The following is an 18,571-nucleotide window of genomic DNA, read 5'->3' as shown; positions in this document are numbered from 1 at the left end:
CTCGTTTCCCAAATGACACTGGACTGCCTGATCATTGTATCAAAGTTGAACACCTGTGTTTTAGTGCTGAAATAAATCCCTTGAACAGTGAAAGGCTAAAATATGTGATGAGCAGAGTCGTTGTAATAAAGCAGCTATGAAAAGGGGCACCTGGTAGCACAGTGGCTTGAGCCACTTCCTCTGCACCCAAAGGACCCAGGTTCAAGTCCCACCCCCAGCTATAGTACCCCTTAGCAAGGTACTTATCCCAAATTGCTCCAGTAAAAGTTAACCAACTGTGTAAACGGGTAAATCATTGTAAAGTATTTTAGGATTGACTGGACGAGAGTGTTGGCTAAGTTAAGAAATGTCAAATGATGACCACTGCATTCCTTCTCAAGGAATATATTTGATCTTTTAACTTAGATATTCATATAATCATGTAACAAATTTAATACATTTAAGAATGACCTTTCACAGCAATTTTCCAACAAGTGGAAGAGTTGAGGACAATTATCTACTCTTAAATATGTTACATACCTAATAATTACACACACATGTACACATTGACTGAAACCGCTTGTCCCGAGCGGGGTCGCAGCGAACTGGAGCCTAACACGGTGTGAGGCTGGAGGGGGAGGGGACATACCCAGGGGCGAGATGCCGGTCCGTCGCAAGGCACCCCAAGCAGGGCTCGAACCCCAGACCCACTAGAGAGCAGGCACGGGCCAAATCTGCTGCACCACCGCGCCCATCCTAATTGATTAGTCCACATAAATTGTTTTCATTATGCTTTTATTTTTGTGATGCATTTGTTTCTTTCTATCTTGAACAGAATATCCTATATTAAATGGGATGATGACCCATTTATTTTTTATTTTCTGTTGACCTCTACTATTTCGCGAGCGAGTCTGTCCGACCTGTGCGCCTTTTGTAACAGGAAGTCCTCATCCTGGCACACATCACTGCGCATCAGAAAGAAGTCTGAGAGGAGAGACAAGGAGAACAAAAAGGAAAGCAAGCTGGAGAATGGATACAGGAAGTCCCGTGATGGCTTGGCCAACAAGGTTTCTGTAAAGGTGGGCGAGCGGTAGTGGAATGGCCCAGTCTTAGGTGCTTTACTGGAGGTGACTTGTTACAGTGAGCAAATAACAGGTTCTGTAAATTTGAAAGCAGCAGCTTGTTTACCCTCCTTAAATGTATTGCTTCAAAAACATTTCAGTAGTGTGTAGTGGCGGTGATGTGTGGGGATGTTGTCAAACTGCACTTTAACCAGCATTTAAAGTCTGTGTATCTCCTTTTGGTTCTAGTTTGAAATGAACAAGTTTAATCGATTCGCCAGTGCAGTAAAAGTTAGTTTATGTATGCTGCAGGCTGTCTCCATCCGCCAGATGACATTGTGTGTGTGATTTCACTTTATTACTTTAGCTTATTCTCTTGAAGTGCATCAGGTTGGATGCTCCTTTCATTTTTTTTTTTTTTTCCCCTCCTTTTTCAGCTTCTGAATCCCAATTACATTTATGATGGTAAGTTTGGATTTAATCTGTTCAGCAGAATTTAACTCAGTTGTATATTTATTCTTTCTGTAACTATTAATGTATATTATGGAGTTGCATCTTTCCTCAACTGGGTTATTGGCAGAAAACATATTGACAAATATCTTTATGTTCACGATAGAGGTCGACCATATAAACGCTGGCGCAACGTGATGTCTTAAGCTCACATTAACACAAAATAATGGCGACACTGGCTCTTCAACTTAAAGCAGAACTGGGACCCAAAGTATGTAAATTAGTCTGTTGGTAACTCAAGTCTCTTTGGAATCACACTGAGAATTATTCATACAGGGCAATCAATTTTGTGCTTATCCCCCGCGCCGCGCACACATACAAAATAAGTTACTAAGGTGGGCCTCTACTGTACATCACTGACATTGGTTGGACTGGCAGTGTAGTTACTGCTCATCAGTTTGTGTGTGTTGCTCTTGGGTAACCCGTCCATGGTCTTTACTGTCGCCCAGTTCCCCCCGAGGTCCTGCTGCCCTTGAGTGATGTCACCTGTGACACTGGCGAGAGCGTCACACTCCGCTGTAAAATCTGCGGCCGCCCCAGGGCCACAGTCACCTGGAAGGGACCTGACCAGAACACTCTGAGTAACAACGGCCACTTCAGCATCGCCTACAGGTGAACCCAAACCCTAACAATGTACCGAGCCCTAACCATACCACGCTGTCTTTGAAGAGTGAAGGTTAAACTGCACCTGCTCTCTGCCACAGTGACACAGGGGAGGCCACTCTCCGCATCGTGGGCGTGTCCTCTGAGGATGATGGTGTGTACACCTGCATTGCCACCAACGATGTGGGCACAGCGTCATCCTCGGCCAGTCTCAGAGTTCTGGGTAAGAGACCCTCGAACCTCAGTGGGAACTTGGGCATCCTCATAAATGGAGTAATTCTTTGAGTTTTTTTGCTGGTGTAAGAGGTGAGAGATGATTAACATGTCCTTTAGATTTAGGAGCATAACACTCATTTTCCTGGAGGCGAACCAGTTTCCAGAGGGTCATGTGAAATGACTAAGCAGTTAGTCAATTAAGTCAGGGGTCAAGTCATAAAGCATTTGAAACAGATTGTTCTGCCACGGATTTTAACTGCGCCCTGCTGAGTTGCTCTCCCAGCAACATTTTGGCTGCCAGCAGTGTTTTTGTGTCTAAAGGATGGTTCTTTGACAGGTACCACCAGCGACGGACTGAAAGTGACGTGGAAGGACAACTTTGACTCCTTCTACACAGTGGTCTCTGAACTGGGAAGGTAAACTCTCTTGCTACTGAGAGAAATGCTAGTTGGTGGTGGTGATGACTGAGCTACTGCTCTGTGCCACAGATACCATGGTTTAGTGCCATTGAGTCCATGTGAGCTCTGGGCAAATTCCCTATGAATATTGAGATTTCTTTAAATTCCCTTATTACCGCAGTCAAATTGGAGGCACTTTTCTCCAGAGTGATGCCTTTCTCAGTGTTATTTTGACTTCATAGGTGGTTTTCTTCAACATCTCACTTCTCATTTATTCGCTTATTTAGCATTCTTGGTGTCCAATTCTAATATTCATTGTGTACTTAAGGACGTACACAGCTGAATATACATTTGTGAAAGTGGGTGTTCAACTTGCATATTACAGCTGGTCCCTTTTTCTCTGAGCTTTGAAACGGAAGCATTTTGATCCTCAAGTTTGCATCTTCTAAACCCCACCCCCCACTCCAGGGGCAGGTTCTCCGTGGTGAAGCAGTGTGACCAGAAGGGCAGCAAGCGGCCTGTCGCCGCCAAGCTGGTCAACAAAAAGCTGATGAAGCGCGACCAGGTGACTCAGGAGCTGAACCTACTGCAGCGCCTGCAGCACCCCCACGTGGTCCGCCTGCTGGACACCTTTGAGACGGCCACCAGCTACGTGCTGGTCCTCGAGATGTGCGTACAGGCGTATACACTTGCACTTGTGCGCACACAGACGCAATCTGTCCTTCACGTGTACTCGTGCCTCTGGGCCTTTCTTCCCGCAGTCCTTTGTTATGGTGACCTGACCCGGTACAGTTGTGCTTTCAGTGATACTTTCCTCGGTTTTTACCATCTCTGCTCCAGGGCCGACCAGGGCCGTCTCTTGGACCACATTGTGAGCTGGGGAAACCTCACAGAAGAGAAGGTGGCCACGTACCTCCGGGAGATTTTGGAAGCTTTACATTACCTGCATAACTGTAGAATTGCCCACCTGGACTTGAAGGTGAGTGAATGTAGGTTATAACAAGTTTACAGGCCAACCTTTAGTGAGATGCTCTCCATCACGGTACCTGAGCTCTGCAGCAGTGACTACCCTTCCCTTCGTTTCCATGTCCAACTATGTACAGTTGGTTTAGTGACTCTGCACTGTGTATAACTTCCCCCCCCCCCCCCCCACAGCCTGAAAATGTGTTGGTGGACCAGAGCTCCGGCCAGCCCACCGTGAAGCTCGTGGACCTGGGTGACGCCGTGCAACTCGGCACCACTCACTACGTGCATCCACTGCTGGGCAGCCCAGAGTTCGCGGCCCCAGAGCTGGTCCTGGGTGAGCCAGTGGCGCTGGCCTCTGACATCTGGAGCCTGGGCGTGTTAACGTATGTGCTGCTGAGCGGAGCCTCGCCCTTCCTGGACGAGAGCGTCGAGGAGACGTGCCTCAATATCTGCCGACTGGACTTCAGCTTCCCCGACGACTACTTCCGGGGCGTTAGCCAAGCCGCCCGCGACTTCGTGCGCTTGCTGTTGCGGAGCGAGCCGGCCCAGCGGCCCCCTGCCGCCCGCTGCCTCCAGGAGCCCTGGTTGCAGCCCGGAGGGGGATCCGAGGGCCGACCCTGCGCAGCCAGCACCCCCTGCATCGATACCTCCCGCCTCATCTCCTTCATCGACCGGCGCAAACACCAGAACGACGTTCGACCCATTGGCAGCATCAAGGCCTTCCTGCACAGTCGACTGCTGCCTGGGCGCTGCTGATAAACAGGGCGACAGTAAACCCGAATCAAAGGAAAAAAATTGATCTCGTTCTCTTTCACCGACCAATCGGAACCCAAGGCATCGAGACCCCCAGTGGTCCTGGACCAGTGGAAGTTTGTTCCCATGGAAACGCAACGATTCCTGCTGTTTTGTACCAGTCCCCTGCTGCTGACTGGTGCTCAACCTGATTTATTGTAAAAGTTGACTTTATTGATAAAAAATATAAATTCATGAATAGGTAATTGGCTAAATAAGCAGTCCTAGTCATGAATGGAGAGTTCACACCTGCACAAAAAGCATAATTTTTTTAAAAAAAGAACCACGCAAATGAAACTAGTATGGCGGACAAAAACCTTTTTTTTTTTTCTTTTTTTTTTTTTTGCCTGAACCAGTAAACAAGGTAGAGGGCTACATTTTTTGTTGTTTCCTCTTTCTTTTTTTTATCTTCTTGCAGCGTTTGATTCAGGTTGCTTGAACTGAAAGGACACGGAAGTTTTCATTAGGACCCTCCTTTCTTAAAGATGTGCTGTTATGAAACAGGGAATTAAACAGCATGAGGAAAGGAGCATATCTGTCAGCTTTCAAGATCATATCTAAGAAAAGGAAAAATAGAACAAATGGAGAAGGATGGACAAAAGTGTTTGCATCGGAAGCGTTGCGTACGCAACGTAGGACAAATAGACCCCGAAATACTGAGTTTGCCACAAGGAGCCGATGCTTTACTCACATTTTTAAGTGAAATCAGAGCTTTTTGAGCTTTTTGCCTTGCTTATTTATTCAGAGGAACCATGAAAACCATGCCACAGTAACAATACAGATTTTAAGTGCTGCAATTACAACTTCCGTGAAAATACAAGAGAGAAAATGTCTTTTTTTTTTTTTTTCTTCTCTTTTATTAGAACAAATTGTGTTGCTCAGATTTAAGATGTATAAGCCTTACTTTGTATATAGACTGTATCTGCCTTCTGCTTTCATTTGGAGCGGTCGCTCACCCGGCCGACTGTCTCCGGGGCAGCAAGGGTGAGCCCCGCCAGTAAGGAGATGTCAAGTGGCTACAGCGTCTCCTAGTGGCGGTGCACAAAGCCCATCAGACGGCAGTGTGTGAAAAGAGGAGGATTTACTGTAAATGCACTCGTTGTATGTTATGTTTTTAACTCATATCGTGCAATGTTGCGGCTTTAACATTTTATGCAACTATTTATGAAGACATCTGTTGTACCTGTAATAAATATATAGAAAAGCACGTACTTGGTACTGCCAGTTCTGCTGTTATTTGTGTTTTTTCCGCACTGTTGCCCTTTGTTCAGTATTAATGCCCTGAGACCCCAAGGTGGTTCGCAGGTGACAGAGAGCTCTGTTGGCAGTGCACCCACGCTTCCATCCCAGATGCTGCTGCTGTTAAGTGACCCTTATGCCAAAGTATTCATAGCTTTACACGACCCTATGTTCCTTTTGTCACATTTATAACCTTAAGTTATGAATATTATGAACCTAAAGAAGATGTTTACATTTCGTGTACCATAGCTTTGTCATTTTTAAGGACCTACTGAGGATTTTTCTTACGCTTCTCTTGCTGTGCAGAAACTGGGAATTTGCCATTAGACGTTTTATTTTAGGGTTCATTTTAGATGCCTTCATAACTGTAGTATGCTGTACATGTGACTGGATATGTGGCTAGGTGGATTTCGGAGACATTGCTTTTATCAACGTATCTGTCACATTGATTTTATTTACTTGTGCTTTTTTAGGGATTTAAGCCGGGGCAGCACAGTGGCGCAGCAGGTAGGCCTGGTGTGTCACAGCTCCTGGGCTGTGATTGGGCTCCATCTGTGTGAAGTTGGTGTGTTCTCCCCATGTTTCCGGTGGTCAGATAGTCCAAAGGTGTGTGTGAGGTGAACTGGTGACTCTAAATTGCCCTGTGTGTGTGTGTGTGTGTGTGTGTGTGTGTTTAATGCCCTACAGTGGTATAGGTATAGGCTCCAGAGTATCGTGGCCCTAAGGTGGAAGGCGGGTACTGATGATGATTGGATGGGATTTAGGCCCTCACTGGAGAAGCTCTCCGAGCCTGAGGAAACAACCGCTTGCACTAAAAGGTAATTTATACGTATTTGAGCTGCTACACTGATCAGTGTGGACACAGGTGAACACACAGGTTCCTCCCTCTGTATGACCGACTCGCACCTCGAAATCCTGTCAGATGCCCAAGTGCCACTTGAGCAGATCAGGGCACCCTCAAGCTGGAGAGGTATTCCCACCAGTAGGTGGTTAGCTCCACACCCCAGAAGTGATGTGGACCTGTCTGTACATTCCCATATCATGTTTTTATTTATTCATCCTTGTAAAGTTGTATATAAAAGTAAATTTTTGTTCCAACCTCATCATATTTTATATATATAATATATGTATTGCCACATTAGTTTTTTTGCATGTATATTTCTTTGTACAGAAACCATAAGTGGTTATGCAATATGTGCTGTAAATATTTTTATTTTGCCATCAGTTATTTTGAGATTAAACATACTGAACATACTACCAGTTGCTCTCATTTGTTTCATTGTTCTTTTGTTTTTTGATTCTCATTTCTTTCAGAATTTGGCTTCCCAGCTAGTTGAGTGTTCAAGTCACTGTTTTGTTGGTCTCGTATTTTGTCAGTTCAGTCAAAGGCACGTTTTAAGTAGCAAGACCTCCCACAGGTTGCTTTCTGCTATTAGACAATGATTGGCTGCTTCCCTTATATTTTTTTTTTTTCAGTCTTTAGCAATTACATTTAGTGTATCTGTTAATGCTGAGGTTAAAAAATTCATGCTGGCTCCTGAAATTACAAACACGGCTGGGGCCGGAAGTCTGTTTGCAACTTGATGCGTTTGTAACTCAAGTCACTTTTACCAGTAAATCGCAAGTGAGCGTGACATCGCTCAGTTCGGATGCACCCTGGGCCTCGTATTACAAACCCTTCACTTTCCCGTTTTCAGACACATTTTTCCCCCTTTATTTTTAATTGTATTTTTTTTTAACTTGTCTATTTTCAGAATTGTTTGTGGTGAACATCATCTTGTCCTGTCAGTAGCTGGCAGCAAAATGTGCTTGAAGACAATGGGGGTGTGGCAGCCACTGTCTTTGTTCAACTTGCTTCCAGAGTGTTTACAGCTCGTGTCTAGTGCTCCTGAGCATCAGTGATCAATAACGGTTATCGTAGCTATGGCCGATACTTTTACAGAACCTACAGAGTGAAACTGAGATGTTTTGTCTTGCTTCTGTCGATTATTTAGATAAGTGTACAGTATCTTGTCAAGTGCTGTGTTTTTCCAACATACCTTCTGGAACACAGCAACCCTGAACCCTGGTTTGTGATAGTGGAAAAGACTGAGAATTTTTAAATCATTGTAGCTTTGAGGTTTTTTCAGAGCCTGTCGTGAATTAAATGAGGGACTGTATTGTGTTCATTGACTGAAATGGTGGTTGGAGTAACACAAATCAAGTTACAGACCCTTCTGGTCCCAGTTGTTTGTAAGTTGAGGATCCAGAGTAAAGGTACAGTAAATTAATAAAGGGGGGGGAAAAAAAGACCTATTCAGTTGTTGACATGTTCATCCTATAAACATGTCCAGTGTTCCTCTCCTGGCCTATTTAAATGTAGTCATCTCCATGGCAACAGTATGTCTCTTACCATCTCTGGTAGAACTACTGAGACTTTCAAATGCCAGATAGTCACGATAAACACGGGAAGCATGTTGAATTAAGTTGGTCTCATGCTCTTGTTCTGTCTGGGATTGGGTCGCGCTATTGCCCTGGTGAATACAGAAATTTGTTTCACGATCCAAATTTTTGTAAAATGGACTGGGAAAATGCAAAAATGTGCAATTTCAAACACTGCAAGTTTATTTGAAACTCTGCTCTCTTTGAAGTGACTACCAAAAATGACATTTCTGTTAAGAGGTGTTTTAAGAGGAACACATTGGACTATTTTAACTATTCTGCTGGATGTCTAATGTTACGTTCACATTCCTTAATTTAGCAGATGCTTTTCTCCAACGCGACTTCCAATGAACCCTGTGTTTTGTTATCAGGCCACACACCTTGTTCACCGTAATGACTTACACTGCTAGATACACTACTTACACTGGGTCACTCATCCATACATCAGTGGAACACACTCTCTCTCTCTCTCTCTCTCTCTCTCTGTCACTCACACACTATGCGAAACCTGAACAGCATGTCTTGGACTGTGGGAGGTAACCAGAGCACCCACAGGAAACTCATGCGGATACAGGGAGAACATGCAGACTCCACACAGACTGAGCGGGGATCGAACCCACAGCAGCGCTACTCACTGTGCCGCCCGGTGTCTTAGCAGCACAGCAGTAAAAACAGTAGGTGTCAGTTCTGTATATCCATATTAAACCCATTTGTGTTTCAAATATGTCATTTTTTTTCAGTTTCATTAAATGTGTCTGGATTGCTGACTTCGACAGAGATTGTTATTCATACATTGAGAACAAAATTCAAATCGAGAAAGTCTGACTGCACCCCTCAAAGAGGCTGAATGGATGGTGTCACCTGATGGGTTTTGGGTGGAACTGCAAGGTCCAGACCCAAGGAAAATGTGAGAGGATGGAGGGCCCAGCTATTCTGCATGGACCTCACATGTACACCTCTCTGATGAAGCACTAAGGTTCTGGGATATGTGTAGAAACACGGTCTCACTCACCCAGTTTCAGTAACAGCTTGTCCAAATCTGGGTCGTGCTTATCCGGAGCCTATCCAGAGGCACAGGATGCAGGGCTACAGGGCACACCTTAGACAGGACACTAGTTAGCTCTACATTCACATTCTCACACACGCATATACACTCTACAGGCAATTTAGCATAGCCAGTCCATCTGAGACAACGTGTCTTTGGACTGCGGGAGGAAACCAGAGCATTCAGAGGAAACCCATGCGAACACAGGGACAGTGTTGAAACTCAGATAAAAATGCACATATTAAAATATGATCAGTAGTAAATTTAAACTTTCTGGGTTCATTTACAGACTATTTCAGGCTGAATTACAATAAAACAGCTGGGGTTTAATGCATCCGTGGTTAACCTTCACCTTTAATTTCACCTGTGACAAATAGTGGTAACTGAGAGTGCTGGCCTAATTATACCTTATTCCAGTAAAAATTACCTGGATGTTTAAGAGGGTAAATCAGTGTAAGGAACTTAGCTCTATCTTGCTTTGGAGAAAAGTGTCAACTTTATAAATAAATGTAGGGGGTGCCTCCAAAGGGTAAGAATATGGGAATACCCCAAAGTATCGGGATAAACGGTGTAGCCCGGGGACAGCCCCCTCACAGCAGACCTTCTTCCGTCATAAGAGAGGTGTGTTGCAAAGCGCAACAGGAGGCCTTTCTCACATTCTCCACGAGTTGCACACGTACATAAGGTCCCTCGTTGCAGCATAAGTCGAGCACTTTTACTCCTTAGCTGAATGAAATGGCAGACAGACGGGCGATTGCGGAGACGTGAAAAGAAACGATCCAGCTGTTTAAGCCGCTTAGGAATTTGAGCACTGGGCTTCCCCCGGGCGCCCCTCCGCCGCTCACCTTTGTGTTGGAAAGAGCCAAATTGGGGCCGTGTACCTACCTACCTACCCACCCACCCCCAACTCCACGTGACTGAAGGGCAGCTCCACAGATGATTCTGGAGACAGTTCAGAGTGAGAATACACACTGTGGGGGAAAAATACACCCATTCCACTCATAAGAGGGTTAATGTAACAGAGTCCCGCTGTGAGAGGCGGTCGCTCTACCATTGCTTTTTACTAACTAGAGAAATCAGTTTCTGGATGAAAAATGTCACCTAGAATTCAGTAAAATGCCAAAAGAAAAGTTATTCTTTACAAATGAAGATATAATAGCAAAAATTTTCTATTACTTGCTTGTATTTAGATATTATGTTTTCATCCATTCATTTATTAATAAAGTGCTTATCAAGTGTACAAGTGCATGGTCCAGAACAACGCTCCCAGTAAACTGTCCACTTGTATGTGCATAGACACACACACACACACACACTCTCTCTCTCTTCAATAACTGCACACTCAAAACTTGCCTTTTCTAATCATCGCAAGTTTTACCTAACAGACGGTTAAAGTAAATGGCCCACTGGCTTCCCGCTCCTGTCATGTCAGTATTTACTCTTCCTGTCTTTGTCTTGCTGTTCTTGATGATGCCATTTCTATTTTTTTTTACAGTCTTTGAATTTATGTAATTGATCACGGGGGTGTGGTGGCGCAGTGGGTTGGACCACAGTCCTGCTCTCTGGTGGGTCTGGGGTTCGAGTCCCGCTTGGGGTGCCTTGCGGCGGACTGGCGTCCTGTCCTGGGTGTGTCCCCTCCCCCTCCAGCCTTACGCCCTGAGTTGCTGGGTTAGGCTCCGGTTCCCCGTGACCCCGTATGGGACAAGCGGTTCTGAAAGTGTGTGTGTGTGTGTAATTGATCACTTGCGCACACAGCCTCCTAGAAATTAGAAGGAACCTTGGCCCGGAGTCTGACGGTTCATTCCCACATCCTGCTGGAGTACCCTTGAGCAAGGTATTTACCCTGCACTGACATAGTAAAAAATTACAAATACATTTATATTTCTTCATTTAGCAGACACTTTTGTCCAAAGCGACGTATCTAAGCAAAAGTACAATTTATGCATTACATTAAGAGAAGGAGACATAGCTGCAGACATGAAAGTTTCAAGCAAACCTAGTTTGTTCCCTACTACTTGCTGCACCGAGGTTCATCGATCGAGTAGGTGCATAAGACACAGGATAGACAAATCCCGATACCTTCCCACCAATTTTTTTAAAAAAATATTATAAGATACACAAATGAGCAAGTACAATGCCAGAGTAATGGCTGAATAAAGGTTGTATCTGGGTATGCTTCTGGAGTTACGATGCATGAACAGTTACACCATAGGTGAGCTGGAGAGATCTTGGGTGAAGTGGATCTGGAAAATGTGGGTTTTCAGACCCTTCTTGAAAACAGACAGAGTTTCTGCAGTTCTGAGTGACAGGGGAAGGTCATTCCACCACAACGGATCCAGAACCGAGAACCTCCGTGCTTTACTTTTTGTGCGCGGGACCACCAAGCGAGCAGAAGTAGATGAGCGAAGGGGTCTGGCTGGGGTGTAGCGGTTGATTAAGTCCTGTAAATAGCTGGGAGCAGTTCTATTGATGCATTTAGGTAAATAGGTAAATCATTGTAAGATTAACATTGTATGTCACTTTGGAGAAGAGTGAAAGCTAACTGAATAATAATAATAATAACAATACTAATAGCAATAGTGCTAGTAGTAAGAATATTGAATCTGGGTATTACTGCTGTGTATAATATTTACCATATTTGAGAGCTGTGGAGGGGGGGCACAGTGGGTTGTTTCAGGTCCTGCTCTCCAGTGGGTCTGGGGTTCAAGTCCCGCTTGGGGTGCCTTGCGATGGACTGGCGTCCCGTCCTGGGTGTGTCCCTTCCCCTTCCAGCCTTACGCCCTGTGTTGCCGGGTTAGGCTCCGGCTCCCCGCGACCCTGTATGGGACAAGCAGTTTCAGATGGTGTGTGTAATGTGAGAGCTGTGGTTGGTGGAGGCTGTCAGCGTGTGAGGAAGTGAGAAGTACAATATATAAAGTAGTTATCCGAGTTATAAATACCTGTTACAAACAGCGATTGCGGGTTAAATGAGTGTGTCAGAGGTAAAAAGGCCGTTGTACCGAGCAGTAAGATGTATGTTTCTATGCGCCTTTTGTCGAGGTGTTTACGCTCCCCGTTTTCGCTGCCGGGGTCCTCCAGCCACGAGGTGTCAGCAGCCTTCCTGGGAAAAGCGCTCCTCCGTCGCAGGACGTGCAAAGTCCGCACACGCTGCCTTTCGGTGACTCTGCTGCTTTCTGGGTTGTGCTGGGCTCTCATCCAGAGCTCTGCTGTAAATGCAGTCCCCGAAAGAGCCGATCACATCTCGTTCAGCTGCTCATTACTACTTTCCGTTTATTTCACAAGTGCGATAGAAACTTGATTTGTACAAATATTGTACTAATAATTCTAACATTAATATGAAGGTTGCCTCCTTTAGATCATTACATTCACACGATGTTCTTCCTCAACTTACGGTGCCTAGCTGGAGCAGGGTCATTTTTACTGGAGCAATCCAGGGTGAGGATCTTCCTGAAGGGTCCTACAGCAGGAGGTGGGATTTACACCCACAACCTCCAAATCCAAAGGCAGCAGCTCTGAGGTTCAGCAGTGGTGTTATTTTAAACACATGGTTACAGTCCCTTCCTTAGATGTTGCAATAGCCCTTCCTGAAAGATATTTGTCCTGGGTCCGTAGAGCTGACGTGTCCTTAGGGGGTGCCACAGTGAACCAGGAGCTGGACACGACCACCGCACCTGCAGAGGGATGAGATATTGAGAGCACAGTGCACCGTGTGGGATCGGGACCCGATACGGATGTTTCGCGTCGTTTCTCCAGGTATCACGGAGGCCTGCCGAGAGCAACAGGGGTGGATCTGTGTCGGACGAGCATCTGCAAGGACCGGAAATTGTCCCGCATTCTTGTCCTCCCTCCCCAGATCCTTCATGAAAGTGCGTTGACACTTGTGGATGTCCCAGGTTCCTCGCCCGAGGCAACGCGGAACAGTCCTCACATCTCGTTTCTTCTTGTCAAAAACCCAGCGCACATTAGAAAAGGGTCTCATAGGGCCGACCGACTATTTTCGTCGTTCCCAAAGTTCTGCAATATTTTGAAGAGTTTCTCAAATTGCTATACAGGATTTCATGCTTCAAAAATATATGTGTGTATCCTCAGAAAAATGAAGCCTGGTAGAACCTGTACTTCCTTTCAGCTGCATTCTGCACTGGGCGTCTGACTCATACGATGTCGGTCTTTCGTGACATTTATTTGAACATTCCATGTCGAGTCCTCAAAACCAAGTGCAAAGTCAAACGGAGAACTTTGACCATCTAAAAGTGCGCTGTGAGAGGCACTCTCGCCCTCAAGTTCCCATCTCTCCCAGGATCCGGTCCCGGTTCAGCTGAGGTTCTCTGATCTACTGTGTCATGGATAGCAACGCACGATTGGCTTGACCAGGTCAAGTCAAATCTTTGCATGGAACACATGAACCAAGAGATGTAGGAATTGATAGGACCCTGAAGTGCTGATGTGGCTGGGGTGGACTCTGCCTGCCCTTGGGGGTTGATTGTGTCCCTGCAGTCTTCAATGTTTCCCCTCTTTCAGCCACTGCCGTCCACACTTGCACACCACATGAGGAGACTTACTGTAAACAGAAGCGTTTTGGTCAATTAGGAAGGATTAGAAAACCATTTGAGATGAGAAGGAGAAAAGCCCTACAAAGGCTCTGGCCCTTGAGGACTAAGACTGCTCAGCCTCAGGATGAACTTCCAAGGTGCCTGGAACTACAAGTGACAAACTGGAAGAAAGGCTTTGGGGGAATGGGCAGACTGTAGACATCTGGTGAAACATGAAGACAACAGGCTTCAGATCTTGGTAGTCCAGACCAGCCAATGCCATGGAGGCAAATGTGAGGCTCAGGAGTGTCCCAGTGTATACCTCTTGGATTCCAAGGGTTTACCAACATCTACACCTGCTTACTATGCTGGTGACCATGCCACCCTAACACATACACCAGGTTATTGTTAAATGCCTAGTTGCCATGACTCCCCTATTTAAGGCCGTTCCAGACTGTGAGACCAGACTTTTCCTTGTGTTAGAGACAGAAGGACCAGCTCTGATTCCTTTCTTCCTGACACCTCACCCAACCGAAAGCTTCCAAAATAAAGGCTGTTGAATTCAGAAATCGGGAGTCCAAGTCCTCTTGTCCCACAAACCAGTACGTTTGTCAGAGAGGTGTCAAAACTTTTGATAAAAGTGAGTTGACCGCCAGGGACGACATGCCTTATTTCCATCTTCTCAGCCAGTTTACTGCTATGTAGCAGCAACAACAACCAGGACTAGAAGAAGACAGTTAGACCTTCAGGGGCATGCTGGCCCCTCCTCACTGATTAACAGGTCCACTGGTTTTGCCGTAGAGTCACATGGCTCACTGGATGCATCCCATGAGCCTCTGATTAGCCCCCTGCAGAGGGAAGTGGACTACAGCTTACCATCCTGCCATACAGTCCTTCCTCAAGCCAGCTGGCTCAACGATGGGCCCAGGTCAAGCTGAACAGTTGTGTTCAGAGGCCAAGACCTCATTTGGAAGCGGATGTCTCAGCTTGGCAGCTTTGATAAACCACGAGAATGCAATCTCGACAGTGTCCAAGCCGGAGACACCATTGGGATGGCGCCACTGCCGTCCTCCTCCTCAAACAGCCCCAGAAGAGAGATGGATGTTCTGGTCAGAAGGACAGAGCATTCCTGATACAGGGTCTCGTCAGACTGGACCCTGCTGCCAGGCCTAGAGGGAACCTTCTTCTGTAAACATGCTGGATGTGGATGCTGTGTTTAGCGGGGGCTCGGCTCTGGACCCAGGAAAGAGTTGCACAACAGCCCCACGAGGTTTTTCCAGAGCCGTCAGCTGGGGCAACTTCCGAAGTGTGGTCATAACTCCTGTTGAGCAGCGGGAAGGAGGGAACCGTGGCGAGAGAGAGAGCGTGGGAGCTGCCCGGGTTTAATCGGGCAGAAAGGGGCCGGAAGCTCGCTTCCCACGGCATCCGGATCGGACCCCTGGCCCTCCGCTTGCACCACCGTTGTGTGCTGAGTGCTTCTAGAGGGAGCGCCTTATCGGCCCCCATCTTCTCGAGGCGCACATCACATCCTCCTTGAGGGCTTCAGTTCGCAAACAAAGGGAGGAAGCGCCTCATCCGCCACCTTCAGAAGAGACGACTTCCTGCTCCCTGGGAAAGGCGCGCTGGAAAACAACGCGGGCGGGAAGTGGCGAGAGCTCCAGAGGTGGCGGCCGCTGTTAATGCTTTCACCTTTGGCCAGCGACACAGCCTCCTGGCCTCCGCCTCAGTGGAGCGCTACAGAGACCACATTGCGTTCCTACTGTCCTTTGTGGGCTCCAAGCCCAGTAAAAACAAGGTACTCATAGAGGCCCTGAATGTCAAGTGTTTTTTTTAAATCTGCTGACCACACTTATATTTTCTCTACTTAAAACGGGCCTATTTTTTGATATATTGCTCCTCGTCTTTGGTTGTATGCTGTGTACATTATGTACTTGTAGATTATTTTATTATAATTTATTATTAGGCTCAGGACTGCTGTGACCCAGATAGAGAGATAGATAGATAGACACTCACAAAGCAGAGTATTTTGGATTTTTGATTCAGCACCTTGATCAAGTTTACTGCGAAAGGGCTCTTCTTGCTTCGACAGCAGCATCTTTATCACAAGTCCAGCTCTTAACCCGCTGCTCGATCTATTGGTGGATGTGTCAGACGCACTTATGGCCAGCGTCCACTCAATCTCGATGTTAAGGTACACAGAGGAGGCACTGGGAGGATAACGATAATTCGAGAGAAAGAGAAGGGAGAGGCGGTTAAGGGTTCTCGTTCCATTCCACTCCGTTTGGGTGACCTCTCCGATATGGACGTTGTCCATCATTACATTCCATGGCTTTTGGTTTCTTGTGCAGTGAAGAAGTTTCCCGGACTCCTCCGGTCTGTGCAGCACAAAATGTTTTCTAACTGTTGTATATTGGATACTGAACCTTCCTGTTTTTCTTTCTCGACCATCCCCATAGAATGGGCGCAATACTGACCGATTGAGGCATTCTCCAGTGTACCGCACTGCGACCCCCAGCTGGCAATATGTTTGAGCAATGCTGATCAGACTCTAGTCCGAAAACACGTTCGTTCACCCTCACCGTGGCTATTTATACGTTTTCATTTAGCTGACGCTTTTTCTCCTAAGAAACGTTCATTGTGAAAGCTGCTTACAGCGATTTACCCATTTATACAGTACTGTGCAAAAGTCTTAGGCACTTATATGTTTCACAAAAATATTTGTTTTACACGGTTATTTAATGTTTTCTGCATTCGTGTCGATGGGAAAGAGCATATTTTAGATTTCCAAGCATTCCTTTTGCAAAAAGTGACAGTATTACAGTAAGGGTTTTGTATGTCGTCTCACACACACACACACACACACACACACACACACACACTGTCTGAAATCGCTTATCCCAAGCAGGGTTGCGGCAAACCCTGCTTGGCCTAACCTGTCAACACAGGGTGCAACGCTGGAGGGGGAAGGGACACACCCAGGATGGGACGCCAGTCCATCACAAGGCACCCCAAGCAGGACTCGAACCCCAGACCCACTGCGCCCCCTTGTATGTAATCACTTGACCAGTATTAATGAGCATTTCAAGACCACTAAAAGTATTAATAATTCGTACTTGTTGAATAAGCGGGACAGAGTGCAATTTCATTCAGGACAACACCAGCAGGCATAATATGAAGTTATTGTTCTGCAAAATGACATGGCTACAGTTACAGTTTTTTGATTCCTTGGGGAAAAGACTGATTTTGTGCAGTGGAAACCTATTTAAAACCTGTCTATCATCAGAAGTTAATTTGCCGGGGTTTAAAATTATGTACGGGAGTGAAAAAAATGTTATGAAATGATCTTTTTATGTAGTTTGTGGGAATTTATTTTAGTGCAGCTTGTCAGCTTGGTAGGGCTTCCTTCCCAAGAATGATAACATGTTGTTTTACAGTCCTATATTTACTAGTGACTGTTACTAACAGGGAAATCCGGTCAAATCACAGTCTCCTGGAAAACAATCACTCACAGTGGGAACGTTAATGTGTTTTTTTTTTTTTTTTTTACCCTTTATGTTACACAACCTGAATTTTAACAGTAGCACTGACCTTGATGACAGCCTCAGAAATAAGCTCTTTCATAATTTCATTAGAAAAGCGTTTCATAACCTTTCTTTTTTTGAAATGGCTTTGGGAAATCAGCAACTTCTGTTTTTGATTTATCAGCCCTCAATAATTATGAATGTCTTGGATACTACGTCAGTTCTGTCGAAAACTTCAAGCCGTATTTGAACCAATTGTCCGCCCTTGAACATGTGGTAAATTCCCTGTTATTTGCAAGAGTAAAAGCTAAATCCACAGTGAATAACATAAAAAGAGCTATGTGGTATTGCCCTGATGTTCAAAGGTTAAAATACAGCGTAACAAGATGGATTTTGAGTGTATTTTATGTGTAAAGCTTTCAATCATTGACAAATGAACCATGTCATGTTCTTCATAACCAGACAAAAACACCTTTGTTTAGTCTATTAGTTCCTATTGGTTTTATGCCTAGAACTTTCCTTTCCCTGTTTTATTTTTGAGTGAAAAGAGCAGCAGGAAGTGCAGAGTCTGATAAACTTGCATTTATTCAGTTGGCAGATGCACAGTCGCTTAGTCCAATAGCATTATTTTTGCCACTGTACGTTACACAATGTAATATAGACATCTGTCTATTAAACTATGCGGTACATCTTTTGCACATGTAGTGCAGTGAAAGTTTATGAAGCAGGTTGGAGATCAGGAGAGAAGTGAGTTCAGAAGACATGTTTTTTGAGACTCTTCTTCAGTGCTGAGAGGGATTCAGCAGTGCTGAGGGACAGAGGGAGATCTTTTCACTACATTGGAGCCAGAACCAACACCCTTTAGGCTTTTGATTTTGAACTTTTTATGTGTGAGACCACCAAGCAAGTGGAGGTGAAGGAGGAGGAGCGTAGAGGTCTGGTGGGAGCAGAGGTGATCGGTTCCTTTGGGTGTCAGGAGCAGGTCTACGGATAGGTTTAAAAGGCCATAAACGGAGTGTTGAACTTGATACGGGCAGCTGCAGGAAGCCAGTGGAGAAAGACGAGGACGTATAGTACAGGGGAACGCTTTGGCGGGTCAAACACCGGTTGTGCTGCAGCCGCCTTATGGCCAAATTGTGAATCAATCAAGGGTTGCTGCTACTGTTACCCTTCAGAAGGGTACCTACTTAGCCTTAGCTGCTTCAGTAAAAATGTTCATTTGGTGTGGAGAAGGACTGTTCTACTTCGGTTCTGACAGCCTGCCCACGAGGACCGACTGACCACAGCAGCA

At 45.7% G+C, this 18,571-nt stretch overlaps 1 protein-coding gene across 2 annotated transcripts in view; it reads left to right on the top strand.

Annotated features, from left to right (window-relative positions):
* The window catches only part of LOC108919298 (triple functional domain protein), a 91,277-nt gene extending 84,888 nt beyond the window's left edge, over positions 1–6,389 (top strand). For both annotated transcript variants that reach the window (XM_029248059.1, XM_029248058.1), the window contains 8 exons: positions 920–1,058; positions 1,478–1,505; positions 2,000–2,162; positions 2,255–2,376; positions 2,707–2,785; positions 3,236–3,436; positions 3,608–3,746; positions 3,923–6,389. In XM_029248059.1, coding sequence (XP_029103892.1) covers positions 920–1,058; positions 1,478–1,505; positions 2,000–2,162; positions 2,255–2,376; positions 2,707–2,785; positions 3,236–3,436; positions 3,608–3,746; positions 3,923–4,489 — 1,438 coding nt within the window. In that variant the 3' untranslated portion in view covers positions 4,490–6,389. The remainder of the gene's footprint in view (positions 1–919; positions 1,059–1,477; positions 1,506–1,999; positions 2,163–2,254; positions 2,377–2,706; positions 2,786–3,235; positions 3,437–3,607; positions 3,747–3,922) is intronic.
* The last annotated feature ends 12,182 nt before the right edge of the window (positions 6,390–18,571 follow it).

This window comes from Scleropages formosus, chromosome 23 (genome assembly GCF_900964775.1).
Source record: "Scleropages formosus chromosome 23, fSclFor1.1, whole genome shotgun sequence".
Taxonomy (NCBI): domain Eukaryota; kingdom Metazoa; phylum Chordata; class Actinopteri; order Osteoglossiformes; family Osteoglossidae; genus Scleropages; species Scleropages formosus.
The sequence above is the reverse complement of the archived record's forward strand: the minus strand, read 5'-3'. Positions and strand labels throughout refer to the sequence as shown.